Source organism: Pteronotus mesoamericanus, unplaced genomic scaffold, assembly GCF_021234165.1.
Source record: "Pteronotus mesoamericanus isolate MK-2021 breed Mesoamerican mustached bat unplaced genomic scaffold, CSHL_Meso_final contig_182, whole genome shotgun sequence".
Taxonomy (NCBI): Eukaryota; Metazoa; Chordata; class Mammalia; order Chiroptera; family Mormoopidae; genus Pteronotus; species Pteronotus mesoamericanus.
The window spans coordinates 18,979,329-19,001,832 of NW_026555078.1; the positions used below are offsets into that span (position 1 = coordinate 18,979,329).

Genomic DNA, 22,504 nt, shown 5'->3' on the forward strand with positions numbered 1-22,504 from the left:
GGGACAAGAGGAAATGCATAAAGATCAATGTAATACAAAGTAAAGGTTAGATATCTGTACAGGTCTTACAAGAGATAGAAATAAATAAATTGAACTAATATAGTAACAAATCTAAAGACTGAAATTAAATAGTGAAAAATCATATAAACAAGAATCACAAATCTGGCAATTAGCAGTAAACACAGTTATTGTCAAGCCTACAATGTGAACAAACCTTAGTGATGAGTGGATAAGGGATCAGAGGTGCCACTGGAAATCTGCGGAAAATCTGCGAAAAAATCCACAAAGACTTTTTAAAAAAAAAAACCAAACAAACAAGAGGTCACATTACTCTGCAAAACAGTGCTCTGTATGTTTATACTACAAACAATGTACGATTTGTGTGAAATTTTCTTAATTTCAAATTACTTGATAATAAAAAATAGATTTCACTCACTCCCTATGACCCTTCCCATCACCTCCTCTCCCTCCAACTTCCCTAAGCAATGGAGTAAGGATATACTAGCAGGACTTCTTCCTTGATCCAGATATAGGAAACAATCATAACAAGAAAATGTGCCTACAATTTCTGCCACAGAACAGGATTTCTTTGATCCTCTCTTCCCAACCCAAATCCAACATAAATGTCTAGTTATTTTCTCCTTTTCCATTAGTGGGGGAAGAGAGAACACGTCACAGGCTTCAATTACTCAGTACCTAACTCACTCTTCCAGTTACTCTTCCCAACTATTGGCATTTCACCAGACAGGTATTTATGACCACATGAGGAAGAATAAGCCAAGTAATAAAAGTGTATTTGGCCACAAAGAAAATTGAAGATGGCCTAATAAGGCAATGAAATACAATATGAACCTTGATATTAAATTCAATGTTTCACAGTACTTTTTCTCGGTATAGGAAATCCGTGCATATAGCATAATTCCAACATTTTTAAGAACACTCTTGCCCTAACTGGTGTGGCTCAGTGGGTTGAATGTCATCTCTTAAACAAAAAAGTCACCAGTTCCATTCCTATTCAGGGCAAATGCCTGGGTTGCAGGCCAGGTCCCCAGTAGACACTCATGCAAGAGGCAACCAATTGATATTTCTCTCCTTCTCCCTCTCTTCCCCTTTCTCTAAAAATAAATAAAATCTTAAAAAAAGAAGAAAAAAGAACACTCCCCATATTTTCTCTAAATTTATTCAGAAGAAATGAGTATAAAAAACAAACATTTTCTTTCAACCTGGGCCCCCTACTGTTCAATCAGCTTGGTCTGACAAAGAGTGGTGGTAATACAATACACTAGGGAGGAGGGTTTCATCTTGTGCTGTTCTTTCATAATCCTCCCATTAGAATTTGAACAGCATTTCTGTCCATGGGGGATATGAGACATGGTTTATAAGGAGAGTTGGCTGAAAATTTTAAAAATGGGTAAAAACCCTCAGTGAATGAGACTAGCATCCTGCTTGGAGCAGAGACAGAATAAGAATTAGGAAGTAAGGCAAAACATGGAGAGCCCCATCACAGCCAAACAAAAACAAAAAGATTGCACTTTAACTCTACACTTTATCACTTAAGGTTTGTTTCTCCTTAATGAATTTGAATACAAGGCCAAGCACAAGCTTCCCTGCCAGTGCATTTCAAACATAAAAAACAAATGTTTTGGTTAAAAAATTTAAGTTGATTGGTCAAATTAGGCTTAACAGTATATTATAATAAATGCTAGTCATTCTATTCTTCCCTCAAAAGTTGAAATGTAATGAAAGCACAAGAGTGACACCATAAAAAGTGAACTGTAGATATGGCTGTTGTCAGAAATCAGTAACACATACGTCCTCTTTCTTTTCCTTCTTCTTCTTCCTTGGGTGAGAGTCAGATTCTTGTGAAGGGGCATTGAGCTCGCTGGAGTATTCACGTATTAAAACTTCAATGGCCCCTTTGATCATCTGATCTCTTCTCTTTGTTTCTTCGTCTAAGGCTTCTTCGTCATCATTAGTGACAGTTTCTGGCCTGGCATTCTTAAAAAACAAAACAAAACAAAAAACAACAAGGCAAATTCAGGAGTGGAAGGGGGGAATAAATCAACCAAGGAAATGAAAATCATTCTAAAACAAGAGTTAGTACACAAAATAAATAAAACGTCTCCTTCAAAACATTTCTGTAGTCCAATTAAATGCAGATTGGGTTTTGCTGCTAACTTTATAAAACTAAACGTTTTAGTGTTTTTTCCTTGGATGCTGGTACTTCATCATTTTCTTTTCCTTTCTTCCCCTGATAGCTAATATTCTGATCCTCAACCAGCTATAGAAAGATTAAATCACAGGACTAGCATACTGCATAAAACATCTGCCAGGCTTTCCAAATCTTTCAGAATGTCTTGCTCAATAGTTGCACAAACTAACAATGCTTCCTAAACAACTCAACAGTTGAAAATTTATGTGGAAAAAGCAAAATATGTTACGTACACTACGCTAGCCATTATTTAAAATAAAATTTCTAGGTGAAGTAAACAAAAATATAATAGACAATTTTATACAATAGAATGCAAGCATGAGACAGGTCAGAGGCTAAAACAATGGCTTCTTTTTCCCCTCTGCTTTTTAAATTTCTGTAATGTGGGAATATCACTCATAAAATCATATACACTAAGAAAGAATCAACTCTGAATATTGCACAAGTCTTTCTCTTCATGACTTGCACATGTAATAAAAACAAAAAATTCACACTGTAATGTTCCTCACAAATAAGCAACTAACTATAAGACTTCATTAATTTTAAAACGACGTCTAGACTGTTACTTGTGTTGATACAGAGAAAAATATTTCTGGCTTCTAATGTACCATTCTTCTTTTTCCTACGTTATATTTAAAGTCTCCCAATTAAGGAATTAATCCAGATCAAACCAAAAATTCAGAGAATGACCTCAAAACACTGGATAATTTCCAGTTGGTTACTTTCAATCCCTCTCTTCTTAAAATTAAAAAAAAAAAGGTGAAAAAAACATAACAAGTAACAAACAAAGAGGTATGTATACAAAGACTTTTGTAATTGAAAACTGTATATACATGCATTCCCCAAAGTAGTTATCAATTTACTTGGTACATACTATACACATTTTCAGATACACAAACATGAACCATGCTCTTCTGCACAAATGCTGGCTCCTGGTCCCAATGCATACAACTTTATTCAAAGGTGAGTTTCTTAACTCATTGCCAATGTTAAGAAAAACAAAAATAACCTTGTAGCTCCTTAATATAATCTAAGTTATTTAACCACCAGCATTCTGAAAGCTATCTCCAACGAATACTTATTCAACAAGCATTTATTTCTTAAATGAATTTGCTCAACAAAGAGCCTATTGTGTGCAAGATACTATGCTAAGTGGCAAAAAAAAATTCAAAAACAAAAATAACTTTGCCCTTAAGCATGGAACAATAAAGGATTAAGAGAAAGTTATGATATAAATAACTTCAATATAAGTTGTGCAATATTATAAAACTAACCACTGTAAGAGTTTTTTTCTCAAACCTGCCTCTTCATCCAATCTTCTTGTTGCCAACTTTTTTCTATCTGGCATCTTAAATAAAGACAAGATGCTTTATACAAGGACTGTAATTAAACAGTTAAAATTATTTTTCAAAAATACTGTAAACTATAAATCTGTTCCTTTCTTACTTTACATCAATAATGTATCACAGTAAGGTCTTTAAGCAGCTTTCACTAAAATCACTTCAGTGATACTCTGCTTCCATACAGGTTTTTAACTGAAGAATTTACCCTCCAATAAACTTGTCGTTGAAACCGCAGGTTTTAAGACATACATGGCTATTTCACCCAACCCTTAGCTGATGAGACCTAAATTCTTTATTATGAAAATATACTTTATGAGAGAGCATCCAAGTCTGTCTTTAGTTTTTCCTCTATATTCTAACTTCCTTTCCATGAACCCTCTCCATCTCCTGCTTTTCTATGCATAAGGATAAACATGGGGTTATTAAATCCAAAGGCATATTCATCTAAAAATACCCATTGCCCCTAAATTCTCTACCACCACCATCCTAAATAAAAATTTAAATATTAGTAGAGCCAGTCTTAGCTAAGCATTTGGAAAGAATTAATTCACACTACCTTGCGAGTAACTACTGCCCCTTGAGCTATTAAAAAAATGTGCATTTTTAGAAGGAAAGCTAATTAGCCCGAATCTCTTAACTAATTGTTAATGTAAGAAAACAAAAATAGCCAGATGTATCATGGAAAGAAAAGTTATTTTTGGTTTCAAACTGCTCTACCTCTGGGTCCTCAACCATAAACAATTTTCTGATTTCCAGTTTCTTCTTCCACTTCAGAAACAAAAAGTGAATTCAATTAACAGAAAAAGATAAAAGATTTAGCAGTACAACAGAATCACAGAAATCAATTAAGTATCTGATCTATTTATGTGGCCCACTTATTTGGCTCTTTTCAGAAGAAAGTTTAAAAGCTTCAATAGTAAAGCTACTAGTTGTAAAGTTGGAAAACAGCTCTTCTAGGCTCCTTTGGCACTGACTTCTGGAATTTAAGACAAGAACTTTTTTGGGAACTTAAGCAAACGCAGAGCTTTTTTTGACGAAATGTAGATTCAGCCAGGCTAATTTGCAGGCAAAGATGTGAAGATATTCCTACCTATAGTATCTATCACCAACTAAAATGTAATGTAAATGGCTCCTTCCAGAGATTATTTGTACTTTCAACACTTGTAAGAATTCATTCTTGAATGTGTGGTTAACGCCCACTACCTGTGGCAATCAAGCAGGTAGCTCTACCTCTATTAATGAACAGCCAGAAAGCTTCAGGACATGGACTAGATCACCATGGCTACAGCAAAATAAATATTTTTACTAAAGGTAAAAACATTGCTTCTTCAAATTCTGAAAAATCTCAATGAAAACTTCCAATCAAGCCATTAGACACTTAATTCTTCTTAAAATTCTAGGTCAGAAAAAAATCTCTTTTTAGACAACTTCACGTTTCTTTTTTAGTCAGAGAACTATGCAACTATGTTTTCTCTTCTGCCTGAAATCAGAAAAATGTCTGAATAAAGTAACACAAGTTTCTCAATGTCTCATTCTCGAATCATCCACCTTAAGCCACTGCTCGCTAAACTTCTGACAAAGTCAATAAAGGAGAAAAAACAAATAACATCTTCTATTTTATCTTGAAAAACCATGAATAAATCTTCAATGTACTTTACAATATAGCTATACTTGCCTAAATTACTTTTTAAAGTTTGATAGTTGCTTTATTTTTTTTAAATCAATGTTGTTGAAGAAAGGTGACATTCCAAAAATATGCCATGTTTGTCTTAAGACTTCATGCACCTGGGCACCATGCTAAGTGTATCCAGGTATAATGTCTGTTAATTTTTTTTTTATTTCATTTTACTTGCAATAATTGTTTTTATTGGAGGTGGCTTCAATTCCATACTTGAAGACACATATTTAAATAGTGCTTCCTCTTGCTAGAGTCACAAAACTGTGCATCTTCTTATTCATATAAATAGATAAATAGTGAAGTGCTTTACTTCATGTTCAGAGCACACTATCTGCAAATACTACAAATTAAACCACCCCAGAAGCTCATGAGTAAACACAGCAAAACTATGAGTCATGGGGAATTATATAAATAAATAAAAACAATGATCACAGCAAGGAAAATCTAAAAACTCTTGTGACATACAGTTTGTTTTTTAAAAAAGATTTTAGTGCTGTGACAGGTAACACTGATGACGTGAAATACAGTTTACACTCCAGAGAAACTGTATTTTATTATTTCCCTGTAAAGCTAGGCAAGGACAGTAAGATTAACAGGAGGGCAATATAATCACAACTGTTATTCAATAAATGTGCATTCCATTCTTGCTATGGGCAAGACTTTATCTTAGGTCCTGTGGAGGTACAAGATACAGGGACACACACTGTGACTTTCTTGTCTTTCTATCTTGTAATCAGAAAATGTGGCGGAGGACACGGGAATGAAAAGGGTATAAAGGGCTGTCAGAGACAGAGAGATACAAACAATATATACTACAAAGGAGACTGCCATGAACAGCAGGAAAAACCTACTTGACAGAAGAGAGAATTCAATTCTGCCTGAAAAGAATCAAGGGATAGGACTGATGAAGGCTGTATGAATCAAGTAACATTTTAATTACACTAACCATATGAACAGAATTTCAGCAGGAAGCACGGATGGGCAACAAGGACATGAGATGTCAGCAAAACACAAATGAAGTTTGTATGAATACATGACTGAATAGAGGGTGACTGAGGGGAGACACAAGAAAAGCAGACTGAAGCAAGCCATGGATGCCATGTTAAGAATATGGGCTTTAAACTGTAAGAAATTCAACACCATTAAGGGTGGATGAGCAGGGGGTTGGCATAATTATAGTAAAGTTTTAGAAATACAGGCAGTACTGTAGCAGTCAGATGAGAGAAAACTAAATGTACAGACATGAGCTAAAATATTATTACAAGTCCAAGGAAAGAGAGAAAAAGCTATTTATAAAACAATACTTAGAATTCAATCCTGTATTTAAGAAAGAAAAACAACTACACATACCCCTATCAAAGCTACATTCATCCATACAGAAAACTGTCTAGAAGAATACGCAAAACTGACTACAGTGGTTACTAATGGTGATAGGATTATGAATGATACTTAATATCTTTCTTACAGCTTTATTTTATGAGCTTTTTACAAAGAACATTTTTGTAAAGAAGGGAAAGGGTAGAACCAAAAAAGCCATTCTATATTGAATTATAACAAAGCTTGAGAGCAAAAGGCTGGGTTTTGTTCTTTCTTTTTTTGTAGAGACAGAAAGATAGTAATAAATCTATTGGGGATCTGGTAAGCTTGAGGTGCCCAAAGGAACTAGAAAGGGACAACAAAGAAACATAAACTAAGATTTTAGCTATTTTTTGCTTTGTTGACAGGGAGTAATAATGCATACATTACAGTACAACACATAAAAACTCCTTTACTTCAGCTTTGCTTTACACAGCCACCAATCTGAGGAAAATAATATTATACTTATTTTAAATATTTTAGAACCTGTGTACTTCTAAAAGAGAAGGTAACTAATAACTAATAAAAATTGTGGAGATTGAAATATATTTTGTACTTACTTACAAAGCTGCCTTAATGAATTAGCTCTGTTTGGAATAGTCTGTACCAATGTTTTCTCTGGCAAGTTAACCTTGTCCAGCCTCCCTTACTACCTTCATACCAACCTGGAACAAGCAAACCAACAGTCATCCACCCACAATGGGTAGATAAAAGACTTAAAATAACTATAAACTCTAAAAACATCTGCATGTTAGTCACAAGCATGATGATCTTGTGAAGCCCCATATTAGATTAATTTATAATAAGTATTTACGCTGTAAGAGCACATTTGGCCTAGAAAAGATAACACTATGGAAAACATACCCCATTAGAAGCTTTCTTCTTTGCTTTCCATTCATCCAGTTGTGCCTTTGTCTTTGCATCAACTTTAACAAGTAGCTTCTTCTCTCCAATCTGCAGGTCATGCAATAACCTGAGTGCCCGGAGGGTAGATTCAGGCTCCTTATACTCACAGAATCCAAAGGCTAGCAGTAAATGTAAAGAATTAGTAAAATATCAATATAATTATGAGAGATGAAAAAAAGTATGGAAAATTAAAATCAGTAGAGACCAAGTGTCATAGTATATTCATGTTGTCATTCCTCCATTTCATTCAATAACCTTTTAAAGGGGGTTCATGTTTACACTCTCAACGAAAGGGGGAAAAAACCCTCATCAGGCAAGCTGCCACTTACTGGAAGTGCTGATAAAAAAGTAAGCAAAATCAACAAATTTCATGATTGAGACTGTTAATTACTTCACAAATTCATTCCATCCAGACTTCCTAAAAGCTACAAATAAGTGAGAACAGGCTGCTCCAATGTAAATAAAGCACTTTTCTGAGAAGTTAAACTATAAAGGTAATCATCTCTTATCCTAGTTACTCACCTAACTTTTCTATATGTTTCATTTTAATAACTAGGCTAGTGTCACTATTATTACCATGCCTTTAAATCAGAGATATTAAAACAAAATTAGCCCTGGTTGGTGTGGCTCAGGGGATTGAGTGCCGGCCTGCGAACCAAAGGGTCACTCATTCGATTCCCAGTCAGGGCACATGCCTGGGTTGTGGGCCAGATCCCCAGTAGGGGGCACGTGAGAGGCAACCACACGTTGATGTTTCCCTCTCTTTCTCCCTCCCTTCTCCTCTGAAAATAAATAAAATCTTTAAAAAATAAAAATAAAACTAACGAGCAACTTAAAAACTGAAAGTTAAACAAATGAATCCAAATATGTATACAGTAATGACATAGCCACACAGAGAAAAACTATTCTAAGTGAATTTAAGACTAGAAATTTGACTGTACATTTTTAGTGTGACATACCCCAAAAAGGTCTTGTCAATAAAAAAGAAAGTTTCAATAATCATATTTTTGATGATAGTGTTGGTATTATTAGTCTGAAATTACTGCATGTGAAATGTAAGGTGTAGCAAGCCAGTAATTATTTAATAGTCTATTTATTGTCCCAGGTGTCCTTGAAACTCAGGATTCTCGGTGTGGGAGAAAGAAAATACAGACATATGACAGAAAAGGTTAAATAAAAATCTTTTAGCCCTGGCTGTTGTATCTCAGAAGACTGAATGCCACCGGCCTGCGACCCAAAGGGTTGTTGGTTCAGTTCCCAGTTTAGGGCACGTACCTGGGTTATGGGGCAGGCCCCCACTAGGGGGCGTGCGAGAGGCAACAACACATTTACCTCCCTCCCTTCCTCTCTCTAAAAATAAGTAAATAAAATTTTTAAAAAATCTTTCGGTCCAGAATTCGAATTAATGTGCACTGGAAAGACATAAAAGCAAAGGCCAAACCACTCTTACAATGAATACACAATTCCTAGACTGATTTTGAGGAACCACACCTCCTTTGGGAAATAGCTAATCCCAAATCCGAGGTAGAAAATCTACTAGATGGAGCTCAGAAGGTCTTGTCACTACAGATAACAAAGAAGCTATCAAAGACAGACTTGTATCAAAACCACTGGAAATCCAACTTGCAGAGGCAACTAACTGATGATAGCTTAAGCTTCACCTGCAATAACAATGGCAATTAATCCATACTAAGTAATAACAAATTGACTATATTTCAATCTCAAAATTCAAAATAGTTCTTTAAAAAAAGTCACTGCTAGAGCATGCTGAAGACACAAGCTCATTCTTTTAAAAAATAAAATAAAGAACCAAAGCATTTATCCTGGTTTTTTAATATAAATTATACCTCTAAAATAACCAAGAGCAGATGAAGGGACAAATTTATCCTTATATACATATTCTACTAATAAATGAAAAATATTTGTTCTTCAAATGAAGGAATGATAGAATTCTTCAAAACACACTTATATTTTGCAACCCCAAATCAATGAATCAACTTAGGCACTGACAATCAACAGCTGTTACCAAAAAAAAAAAAAATATATATATATATATATATACACTCTTGACCAACTCTGATCAAGGCTCAAGATACAACTACTAACCAGTTTACATAAAATACGTAAGATAAAGATACATGGCACATTTTTCTACTGGAGCTGCAACTAGCACATCCACACTAAAGAAACAATACTGGGCAAATACCTCAAGGGAGAAGAAAGAGTTAAAATATTAAGAGACTTTAAAAAACTGACATTTACGGGAACTGGATACCTGAACATTGACTGGGTATTGGCTCAATGTTGGGTCTCTCAATATATTTTCTTAATGATATTAAAAGTTTTAAAAAAAGGAATGAAATGAAAAAAAAACATGGGGGGAGAATAGTTCATTCTTTTAGGTCTTATAGTAGTATTTTAATGTTTTTTCAAAAGCCTTTATCTTTAGAGATACATACTAAAATATTTACAGACAAAATAATCCAATGCATAAGTCTGCTTAAAAGTAATACATGGAGGAAATGGGTGGAGTACAGGTTAAACAAAATTGCCCATGAGCTGATGTGAAAACCAGATGATGAGTACATGGGACTCCATTTTACTATTCTTATTTTTTATATATATATATATATATATATATATATATATATATATATATATGAAAATTCCATAATACAAGGTGTTTAAAGAATGCCTATCACGCAGGTGTTTCTATCAACAAGTATGAAAAGAATGGTGTGCTTTTAAGACTACCAAGCCATCTCATCATGTTTTCTCCTACTTTCTTGTTAAGTCCTAATGGTCCCATGTTGATCATATACCCCTGTTCTGAGACAAAATGGATTTTGTAATCTTATAAGAAACCAGGTGGTCTGAATAATTATTTTTTCTTTCCTACCTCCTTCCTGTTACACTTTTCCACTTTCTACTCTCAACTCTCAGCAACATCTTCTCAATTGCCTTTAATCCTATTCCAATAAGAAGACAAAAAATGCTAATAGAATACTCCTATGATTAAGGACAATGAGAATAAAACATGTTAAAAGTGATTTATGCACACAAGTTAAAATGACCTCAATAAATAAGGATAAATGTACCTACCTTGAAGTTTTCCAGATGCACCTTGTACTCTCTTCCAGCTTAAAACCAAGCCACATTTCTTAAAAAGGAAAAAAAAAAAAGTTATTACTTAACAAAAGAAACCTACTTATAAGGCAAATAAAAGCACAATTATATTCTCACTAGGAAAATAACTCAACAAAGAAGAAAAAAAAAGATCATATTAGCAACTAAGTTTCTTAAAATTCTTTCAACTCCCACAAATCTATTATATATGAAAGAAATACAAAATAGGTATGTCAAAAGTGAATATGGATGAATTTTTCACATCTCCCTTCAGAGAAATCACTAAAATGATAATCAAAGGACATAAAAGGTAAAAACCCTTAAGGTCTAATATAACACGAGGAAACAGCAGCAAAATTGAACAAAATTTTGAAAAAACAAAATGAATAGCTAGTAACTCATTCAATAGAACAATGAACAACCCTCCCTCCCTCCCTCTCCAAATCAGTAAATAAAACATATTAAAAAAAGAAAGAGCCCTGGCTGGTGTGGCTCAGGGGATTGAGTGCCGGCCTGAGAACCGAAGGGTCACTCATTTAATACCCAGTCTAGGGTACATGCCTGGGTTTCAGACCAGGTCCCCAGCGGAGGGCACACAAGAGGTAACCACACACTGATATTTCTCTCCCTCTCTACCCCTCTCTAAAATAAACAAACAAACAAACAATCCTTAAAAGAAAAAAAGATATCCACATACTAATATTTAAAACCACTTGCTGTTGGCTACATTACTCTACAATGATGCCCAACATTTTACAAATGCATCTTATACAAAAGCCTTTTAATCCCTTACTCTTAAATATGAACAGTCAAGGATCACCAGACATTTAAAAGAAGCCTTAAAAGGGAAAGAGAGAGACGGGGGAGGGAGGGAAGGGAGGGAGGAAAGGAAAAGAGTGAAGGAGGGAAGGAGGGAGGGAAGGAGGGAAGGAGGGAGGGAGGGAGGGGAGGAAAATTTATGAATCCAAACAAAACCTAAAACTAAAACACTCTGTTGCACATATAAATCAGGAACAGGTTTTTAAAAGAGATCTCTCAAACTGAAAAAAATACACATATGTCCACAAAAAAACCGCATACACCATTATTCATAACCACAAAATATAAACAACCCAACTGTAAATCAACTGATGAATGGGTAAACAAAATGTAGCATAGCGACTAAATATAACATCATCAGTGTCATAAAAGACATTGAAATACAAATACAGAACTTTTGGCCAAGATGGAGGTGTAGACAGATATACTTTGCCTCCTTGTATAAGCAAAAGAAGGACAACAACAAATTTAAAAACAAAAAAATAAGCAGAACTGCCAGAAAATCAAACTGTATGGAAATCCACCAACCAAGAGATTAAAGAAACATTCATCCAGACCAGCAGGAGGTGCAGAGACAGGGAGCAAGGGTGGAGAGGACGCAAGGCAAGGCAACGACTGGAGGACCAGACGAGTGAGGCTGTGGCTGGAGGACTGGGCAGTCCCACATCTGCGTGAGGATAAACTGGAGAAACAGCTGGGGAGCCAGACAGACCACGTAATACAGGGTTCCAATGCAAGAAAGGAAAGCCTCAAAACCTCCGGCTTTAAGAAACTGTAGAGGATGCGACAGCAGGAGAAAACTCCCAGCCTCACAGGAGAGTTCGTTGGAGAAACCCACGGGGTCCTAGAATGTACACAATCCCACCCACCCAGAAATCAGCATTAGAAGGGCCCAATTTGCTTGCAGGTAGCAGGGCAAGTGACTGGAAGCCTGCCGGGAGCCGAGCAAGCAGCATTGTTCCCTTCCCTCTCGGACCCCTCCCCCACATGCAGTGTCACAACACAGCGACCTGGGTTGCCTTGCCCTGGCGAATACCTAAGGCCCCTTACAAAATAACAGGTGTGCCCAGACAAAGAAATATGGCCCAAATTAAAGAACAGATTAAAGCTCCAAAAACAGAACTAAGTGATGAACAGTTAGCCAACCTATCAGAATCACAGTTCAAAACACTGGTAATCTGGATGCTCAAAGAAATGGTTGAACATGGTCACAAAATGGAGGAAAAAGTAAAGGCTACGCAAAGTGAAACAAAGAAAAACATACAGGGAACGAAGAGTAAAGAGAAGGAAACTGGGACTCAAATCAACAATTTGAAGCAAAAGGAAGAGATAAACATTCAACCAGAACAGAATGAAGAAACAAGAATTCAAAAAAATGAGGAGAGGCTTAGGAACCTCTGGGACAACCTTTAAACGTTCCAACATCAGAATCATAGGGGTGCCAGAAGGAAAAAGAGGAAGAGTGAGAAATTGAAAACTTATTTGAAAAAATAATGGAGAACTTCCCCAATCTGACCAAGGAAAGACTTCTAGGAGACCCAGGAAGCTCAGAAAATCCAAAGAAGTTGGACCCAAGGAAGCACACACCAAGGCACATCATAATTACATTACCCAAGATTAAAGATAAGGAATCTTAAAAGCGGTGAGAGAAAAAGAGACAGTTCCCTACAAAGGAGTTTCCATTAAGACTATCAGCTGATTTCTTAAAAGAAACCTTGCCGGCAAGAAGGGGCTGGAAAGAAGTATTCAAACTCATGAAAAGCAAAGACCTACATCCAAGATCACTCTATCCAGCAAAGCTTTCATTTAGAATGGAAGGGTGGATAAAGTGCTTCCCAGATAAGGTAAAGTTAAAGAACTTCATTATCACCAAGCTCTTATTATAGGAAATGATAAAGGGACTTATCTAAGAAAAAGAAGAAAATCAAAAACTGTGGACAGTAAAATGACAACTCACAACAATCAACAACTGAACCTAAAACAAAAACAAAAATTAAGCAAACAACAAGAACAGGAACAGAATCACAGAAATGGAAATCAAAGGGGTGGGTGAAGGAGGAGAATGGGGGAAAAGGTTCAGGGAATAAGAAGCATAAATAGTAGGTAGAAAACAGACAGGGGGAGGTTAAGGATAGTATAGGAAATGGAGAAGCTGAAGAACTTATATGCACGAGCCATGGACATGAACTAAGGGGAGGAGTGCATGGCAAAGAGGAATAAAGGGGAGAAAAAATGGGACAACTGTAATAGCATAATCAATAAAATACATATTAAAAAAAGACTGAAATACAAATACAAGCTATAATATAGATATACATTGAAAACATTATGCTAAGTGAAAGAAAACAAAAAGGCCACATATTTATGATTCTGTTATATAAAATGCCCAGAATAGGCAAATCTATAGAGAAAGAAGTAGGATAGTGGTTTTAGGGATTGGGGTGAGGAAAGAATGGGAAATGACTGTTAATGGGTAAAAGGTTTCTACTTCAGGTAATGAAAATGCTCTTTAGCCCTTGCTGGTTTGCTCAGTGGGATGGGTGCCTTTCTAGTCATCCCACAAGTCAAAAGGCTGAGGTCCAATCCCCAGTCAGGACACATGCCTGAGTCGCGAGTCAGTTTCCCCGATTAGAACGTGCTTCCATGTTTCTCTCCCTCTCTCCCTCCCTTCGCTTCCCTCTAAAAATTAAAATAAAAAGAAAAAAAGAGAAAATGCTATGGAATTAGTGGTGGTGTTTGTACCACTTTCTGAATGTACCAGAAACCACTGAATTATACATTATAAGGGTGAATTTTATGGTATATAAATTAGATCTTAATGAAGATACTTTTTTAAATGTCTTCCCAATGTTCCACTTTGGGAAAAACTGGCATTATTTTATAAAGCTGAAGATAAGCATGCCCTACTCAGAAATTCCACTTCTAAGAGAATATATAATAGAACATTTTCAGGTTCACCTATGAATAAGACATGATATGACCAGTAATAATACAGCAAAACATAAAAAAATGTAAACAATCTGTATGACCACCAGTAGAAAATCGACAATTCATGGTATTTATCTACAATGCAATACCTAGCAGTGAATAAAGCTACACACATTAGGTGACAAAAAGCAAACCATGAAGAAGTACTAAATTAAAACGTGAATTACACCCTGGCTGTTGCGGCACCAGTTCGATTCCCAGTCTAGGGCACATGCCTGGGTTGCGGGCACACAAGAGGTAACCACACACTGATGTTTCTCTCCCTTTCTTTCCCATTCCCCTCCCCTCCCTGAAAATAAATAAAGTCTTTTAGAAAAATTAAAATAAAACTGGTAAATTACAAATTTTAAACAATCTGTAAATATGTAATTAAAGTAAAAATATACAGAGATTGTCAACTCTAAATTTAGAACAGTGGATTATCTCTGGTAGTTAACCTCATGAAAGAAAGAGCTGGGAATTGGCGCTTTCGATTTTAATGTTTTATTTGGGGGGGGGATAGCTGAAGTTAGTATCACAAAATACAGAGATCTGACAAAGGTCAGTTTCGTGGGTGTTTTATTTTCTAATCATTGTTTGATTCAAGGATCATATAATTTACAACAAATGGTGATAATGTACATTACTTATAAAATGAAAAAGGAAAATATTTAAAACTATCTTCTCTAAGAAAAGGGGAGATTATGGAAGAAGTATGGGCACTGTTTATACTATAAAATCACTCAGTATTATTTCACTTAATATTTGCATATATCACCAGGACAAAATTTTTTAAACACAAAAAAGAAAATCAATGACTTCATGAAGTCAAAACAACTTTTTATGCTCAGAATAAAAACTTTAAAAAGGAATCAATCAATTTTTTAAAAGTTGCTAGGAAAGAGAACTCATTATCTTCACATATAAACCCAGAGATTACTTATCAATAACAAAGGGAAAAGACTCTCACAATACAGAGATCAGACCACCTTAACCAGAGTCACTAACCATCACCAAAAACAGAACCAGAGACACTGTGTGCCTTTTCCTGTATGACACGGAGAACAAGACATTACCCATGAAGTATTCTCACAAAAAATGCTTACTCTGAATGTAGATAAAAGCAAACACTCACTTGATTTCAAATTAGGAGAGATATTCTGTAAAAAAAATAGACTCTTCAAAAAAAACGTTAGTGTCAAAAAAGACAAAATCAAAACGAGCAAATCAAAAAACAAAGAGCAGGGAGCTGTTCTTTATTAAACAAATTGTCTAAAGAAGTGGGACAATCAAATGCAATGTGTAAGCCTTGACTGGATCATAGGTCAAAAACACAAAAATAGCCACTTTGGAAATTACTGAGGAAATTCAATTTAAAAATTAAAAAAGGACTGTGTGTATTAGTTAACGATACTGTATCACCCCTAAATTTCTTAAGTGTAATGATGATTTTGTGATCATGTAGGAGAATGTCTTTAGTCTTAAGAGACACAAGAAGTATTCAAAAGTGAAATGTCATGTCACAGTTACTCTCAAATTACTCAAAGAAAGTGTGCAGCATGTATGTAGAGAGAATAAATGTGACAAAATATGTTACAAGGGTGCTCACTGTACTCTGTTCAACTTTTTTTGCTGGATTGAGAATTTCCAAAATAAAACAGAGAAAATAATTACGCAGAGTCCTATTCCTACTTTTTCCTAAGTTTAAAATTTATAACAAAAACTTTTTAAATGAAAAAAACAAAAAAACAAAAACGGTTTGACTTACAGCAAGGAGCTGTCTTATAAGCATGTCTGAGGCTTTCTCAGAAATGTTGCCAACAAAAACTGTCGTAGTAGGACCACAATTTTCATCATTTTCTTTTGTCTTTAAGCCTGGATGATCCTTTCTTGCTCCCAAATGCTTTCCAACCATGGACACTGTGGGTACTAAGACCTAGAATGAAGAAAGGCAATAAAATTTCATCTGGCAATTAAACTTACCATGTTTAATGTAACAGGCTAAAAACACCAATGAAAATTAGTAAAAAGAGGGTAGGGTAAAAGCAAGTTTACCGTTATTCCTATGAACAATACCATAATTAATAAACAAACCGTCTTATCCACACAACTGTAAACCTACTTTTCTTCCACCTTGTACATAGCACTTTATTATTAAAGGATCTACATATTTAACCTAAAGCTCCTAAAGCACATAACTCTTTTATTAATGAAAACACTTATGACAAGTCAAGTCCCACTGCTGGATTACCTTTCTTTTAAAAACCTGGAAAAGCAGAAGTAACTTGGGATAGAAATTTTATGTTTAAGAGAGTTTTTTATTGTTTAAGACATCATAAATGATTTAAAATTATCAAATATATCCAGAAGTCTCTTCACAGCTGTACTGTGTACTAGTATAACAGCAAATCTCAATAATCCCTGCTAATTCTCTTGCAGAATATTAAAATACTCCCATAGCACTCTCCCACACTAAAAATTTACCCTTTATAACTTTCAACTTCCCAGAGGAAGGACTAACCTTTCTCATCATTTTATATGGAATTGAATTTAGCAAAACACCCACAATAGGCACTGAATAAACAGTGGTGAACTGGGGGAGCTGCTTCAAACCTCAAATGCTGTTTTCCTAGGATGAGATGCAAGATAGTAAGGATACCTGTCATGTGAAAGTTTTCCAAAATGCCCCAAAATTGAGTGTCTAATGCAAGAAAAAATGGACTACCCCTTGGTCTACAGAACCATTATCTTCTTAGTGGTCTGCCTCATAACATATTCTTATTTGTCCACCTACTTCCCATCTTCCTTCTTAATGTAAAAATAAATAAATAAATAAATAAATAACATGATTCCCCTCCCTTTTCAAAAGCCACAGGTATAAAAACTGTTGAAGGTAATGAGGTCTACCCTCTATGTGGAATTCCAAATGAAGCCTAATATTCTACCAATGAACAAAAAGAAATAGCTGGTTAAAATACAGCTGAGAGGGTTATTATTTATTCATGTGTCATATATTAACATTCTTAACTAAGATGCGTCAAGTGTACAAAGGTTTTGATGAATGTGCAGAATTAAGATTCAAGACCTAAGACTAAATAATGACAAACTTCTCCAAAGGAAAGGCTTCAGTAAAACTATAGTATCATACTAAAAGAGGGAAAAATAGCTTGGGAGAGGCTAAAAGGTAGGTGGGAGGAAAGAATAGAAATATATTCAACACAAATTTTTATTTTGAAATTTGTATTTCTGCTAGGATCATTCTTACAGTCTTTAAAAAACAAACAAACAAAAAAAGATCAGCCCTGACTGGTGTGGCTCAGTGAATTGAGTCTTGGCCTGCAAACCAAAGGGTCGCTGGTTGAATTCTGAGTCAGGGCACATGCCTGGGTTGTGGGCCAGGCCTCCAGTGGGAACATGGTAGAGGCAACCACACACTGATGTTTCTCTCCCTCTCTTTTTCCCTTCCTTCCCCCTTCTCTAAAAATAAATACATACATACATAAAAATTTTTTAAAAAGAAATAAGATCAGATACATCCTTTCACTCTCTTATATCTAAAAACCAAGATAAAGGATGAGAAAATAACTTAAAAAGCCAATGTCCTAAATCTGAACTAGTAAGTACATGAGTCTAGAGAATAAGAGAAAAACCATAAATTATTCAGGGAGCATATTTTAGGGACAATTGCATATATGTACAGTTGAGGGAAAATGTTACTTAATAAAGAGGATGACAGAAATGGATGCTCACACCCTTCCTACTATCCTTTTAAACATTTAAAATAATTTATCAAGTTTTTTAGCTTAAAAGCACTATCACTACCATACCTAATTCCTCCTTAAAATTATACTTACAGTTGGAGCAGGAGCCATAATGCTCATTGGTACAGGAATCATTGGGGTACCTAAGGAAAAAGCATAATGAGTTGTAAGCACACAATTATATGACTGTATTCTGTATCAACTACATGCCATACATACAAGTACTCTCACAGTTAATCCAGGTGGAAATGTAAGACTAATGAGATACTGACTGATGCCTTATTTTCAAAAGCAATGAAGTATCAAGTCAATCTGTATAAGCTTACATACAAAGAAAAAACTATTTTAAAAGCAAAAAGGCTAACACAACATGCTTTTGCTTTAAGGAAGATAAAACTCTAGGTAGTTATTGACTCACGTTCATCTGTTCAGTACATCCTCAAAACCAGCAACGTTCACAAACACAGATTTACTTATGGGTTAACAATAATACTAATGAAAAAATCCTTTGAAAGTTTTATAACTACCAAATGAGAAATTAATCTGGGAACCTATGAAGAATCATGTTATTCCCAGTTCTTTAATTAAAAACAAAAAACATGGAAAAAATAAGATCAGTAATCTCAGTCACTGTCAAAGAGAAAAATTTCTTAAGACAAGCTGCTACTCTGAGGGTTTAAGAGCTGTCAATGGGCTATCTACTATTGACAACTGAATTTTTGTTTTCAACTACATTGCTTACTAACCAAGAGCCACTGTATTCAGTCTTTGTGTAAATAACTAATAAAGAAATTTTACATCTGAGAACTAAGAAAAAGGTTGCAATGAGGGCGAAAGTCAGTCTACTTTTCCAATGTAAGTTTTAAAAATGCTTTTAAATATAGCACAAGTTCTGAAATTATTTTTCAACCCAAATTTAGCATCAATTTAAAATAATTATCCATCTAAGACTAGTAATAAATTCTTAAACCTCTAACATTATCCCTTTATTTTCCAATATAACTTATTCAAAGTGACTTCACGGTTTTCCAAAAGATAAAAATCAAGATTGCTTATCAATTAGACTACGTAAGATTGACAAAATAGGGGGGGAAAAAAGCTTCAGAAGCAAACAGGTTCAATTCTCAGTTCTATCACTTTTAGATATGTAACCTTGCACAAGCTCCTTAACCTCAGCTTTAGTTTCCTCAATTCTAGTAAGGTAATTATTTCCACAGAGTGTCTGCGAGATTATCTGAGATCATTTGTGGGACACTTAAATACAGGAGATGCTCAAAATTACTATTAATCAATTCATATCTAATTTTTTCACTTTCAACTTTGGGGAAAAAACAACACACCCCTTGTTTACTACTGTGATCTATGTGGCACCCTGACCATTCAGAAAAGACAAATTGAAAATTTTTTACCTTTTTCAAATTACTAGAAGTTTAACTGTATGTTTCTTACCTCAACACGCAGTATAGAATTTACTTTAAAAATTATATGGCTACCATTATAAAATCTACACATGCTAGAGTGAAAAAAAGGCAAAGTGCACAAAGTATGAAAAATGTATTATTAACTAGTTGTTTTTAAGAAAAGAATTTGGAAAGAGTAAACACACTGGGATATCCATAGCATATCTCTGGACAGCTATACTCTAGAAATTGATAAGAAAGGCTATCTTTGGGGAAGGGAACTCAGGAACTGTGGGAGAAAACTTCCTTTTCCTATATCCATATATTACTTTTTAAGGAAAGATTATGGTTGTTTTTCAACTTTATTTTCTAATTTAATGTATGTAAGCATAACACACATTATCTCACTTAACAGTTCAATTAATTGTGCCCTGGCTGGTGTGGCTCAGTGGACTGAATGCCGGCCTGCAAACCAAAAGGCTGATGGTTCGATTCCCCATCAGGGTATGTCTGGGTTGTGAGCCGGGTCCTCAAGTGGGAGAGGTAACTGATCGATGTATATCTTGCACATCAATGTTTCTCTCCCTCTTGTACTCCCTCCCTTCCCCCTCTCTAAAATTTAAAAAAAAAATTTTTTTTTTGAAGTTCAATTAATTGCACTTACAAGGAAATTATACATTGCATAGGAATTGTGGTCTTCAAATATTGCACTAGTTTAGCATACGACTACTTTCTTTTTTTTTTACCTTTTAAAGTATTGATACGACACACAGAATGCAGGTAGTGAATGAGCTACAACTAAACCTGAGTTATTAACCAGGTATGCTTCCCGAGAAAGACATGATAGTGTATGCTGTTGCAAACAGAATCAGAATCAACAACTTTACCACTCTACGAACAAATGCCCACACTACTACGGTCACTGATCAAACCAGGTAAGAATACTGAAAATCTGGTTTTGCAGTGCTGATTCATCTGAACCGGTCAGGAAGTAGTCTTAAGAAAAATGTTCCAATTATCTTCCACTTCTAGTTATATTTGGTATAGTGTTTATCACTAAATGTTACATTTAGTATTTGTTCTTTAATAGTTTAAAGGAATTTAAAATCTTGTCTATAAAACCATCCTATTGGTAACAAAATTAAGGCAAAAGATTTGTCATCTTTTCAGATTCTGAACAAGTGATTGAGCTTCATTCCTAATCCCTTAACTTCTTCACAAAGAAACAGAAAGTAAACTATTCTTCCCTATAACTCTGTAACATAAGGGCTTTTTAAAAACTATCATGGTTACTATTAAGAACCATTAAAAAAAAAAAAAAAAGAAAAAGGATCTGCCCTGGCTGGTGTGGTTCTGTGGGCTGAGTGCCAGGCTGCAAGTTGAGAGGTTACTGGTTCGATTCCCAGTCAGGGTACATGCCTGGGTTGCGGGCCAGGTCCCCAGTAGGGGCGTGTGAGAGGCAACCACACATGGATTTTTCTCTCCCTCTCTAATAAAATAAGTAAAATCTTTAAAAATATATATATTTCTGGATGATGATTTCAGCCTGATTTACAGATTTATATCAAAATATTTCTAATATGCAAATTAAGAACTTTCACTATCCTTTGGAAGGAAAACTGATTTTGTATGAAATGTTTTCAAGCCTATTAAAATATAAAAATTTCTAAAAACCACTATAAAACAAAGGTAAACTTTCTCTCAAGCCAAGTAATGTTAATCATGTACCTCAAGATAATGGTTCTCAAATGTAGGTTCTCTTAAATGGATGCCTAGGAATCACCTGTGAACTTGCTAAAAATAAAGACTGCTGGACCCCAATTTCTGTGGATCTGATTCAGTGGGTTGGGATGGGGCCTGAAAAACTTTTTTTTTATACCTCACAGAACTTTGGAGAGAGAAAGCTTTTATATAGTGATTTGGAAAGCTCTATAGAAAAAGGGGGCAGAATAGTGTATATATGGAATATTACTATATATCCGTGTTAAAAGAAAAAAACTAATGGATAAAAGAATTCATACTTATAGTGGCTTGCAATATGCATTAGAAAATCTGGAAGGACAAGGAAGAAACCAAGAACCCTGCTTTGTTTCCCTCTTTCTATAAAAGGATGGTAACAATAGTTATGTGGAAATGTGATAACAATTTTTCACTCTATACCTTTTAATTTTTGAACCTCATGAATCAATTACGTGTTTTTTTAAGTATTTATTTAAAAATTTCCCAAATGACTTCATACTCAACCAGATATGAGAACTTGTGGCACAGGAAAATGAGACATCACATTTCCGAAATGATGTTAACAGACATTTTTACTCATACAGTCACATACGTATCATCTTCCTAAAGTAAACTCTGAAAAGACAAAAGTATGAGTTAAAACAACAGAATTCACAAAATTACCTGGAGGTACAGGTGGAGGAAAGCCAGGGAACTGTGGGGGGGGGATCCCTGGCGGGAGTGCTGGGATTCCCATTGGAGGACGATTCAGATGGGGGGGGAAGGACATTCTTACTCCAGCAGTCTAAAAAAAGAAATCGTGACAAATCATTTTATTTGAAACTCTACAATTCGATGTGCCTGGTGTGTTGGCCTTCATGTTTAGAGTATCTGCAAAATTCTAAAGTTTTCTTACCCAAAGGAGTTGGCAAAGACCCTCTTTTCTCTGTCTGTCCATTGAGAATTTTTAAAACTTAGATCTTTTCTAAAATAAGTTCCCAAAATGTACACGATCTAAATTCAGGATAGACTCCTACAATCATATGGGAATACATATAAAGGAAGAAAAAAATTTTAAGGTTCAGTTAATATCCAAAAATTAAATACCAAATATCAATGAATCTTTTTAAACCAAATTCAGAATCCAGGAAGATTTCTAACATTTACTTTTAAAAACTGTTTTGATGCATTCACATTTTTTAATACCTATCAGCCTT

General features: G+C 34.9%; 1 protein-coding gene across 2 annotated transcripts in view; it reads right to left on the minus strand.

Annotated features, from left to right (window-relative positions):
* Positions 1 to 22,504, minus strand: part of RBM25 (RNA binding motif protein 25) — a 49,931-nt gene that overhangs the window by 19,171 nt on the left and 8,256 nt on the right. The window contains exons 1-8 of one of the 2 annotated variants that reach the window (XM_054567326.1): positions 22,204 to 22,326; positions 21,972 to 22,092; positions 18,262 to 18,311; positions 16,176 to 16,343; positions 10,598 to 10,655; positions 7,454 to 7,614; positions 1,813 to 1,998; positions 215 to 268 (exon numbers count right to left, since the gene is read on the minus strand). In XM_054567326.1, the coding sequence (XP_054423301.1) occupies positions 215 to 268; positions 1,813 to 1,998; positions 7,454 to 7,614; positions 10,598 to 10,655; positions 16,176 to 16,343; positions 18,262 to 18,311; positions 21,972 to 22,092; positions 22,204 to 22,245 (840 nt within the window). In that variant the 5' untranslated portion in view covers positions 22,246 to 22,326. Of the gene's footprint in view, positions 1 to 214; positions 269 to 1,812; positions 1,999 to 7,453; positions 7,615 to 10,597; positions 10,656 to 16,175; positions 16,344 to 18,261; positions 18,312 to 21,971; positions 22,093 to 22,203; positions 22,327 to 22,504 lie in introns of those variants that run through there. The other variant, XM_054567327.1, reaches the window with a different exon arrangement.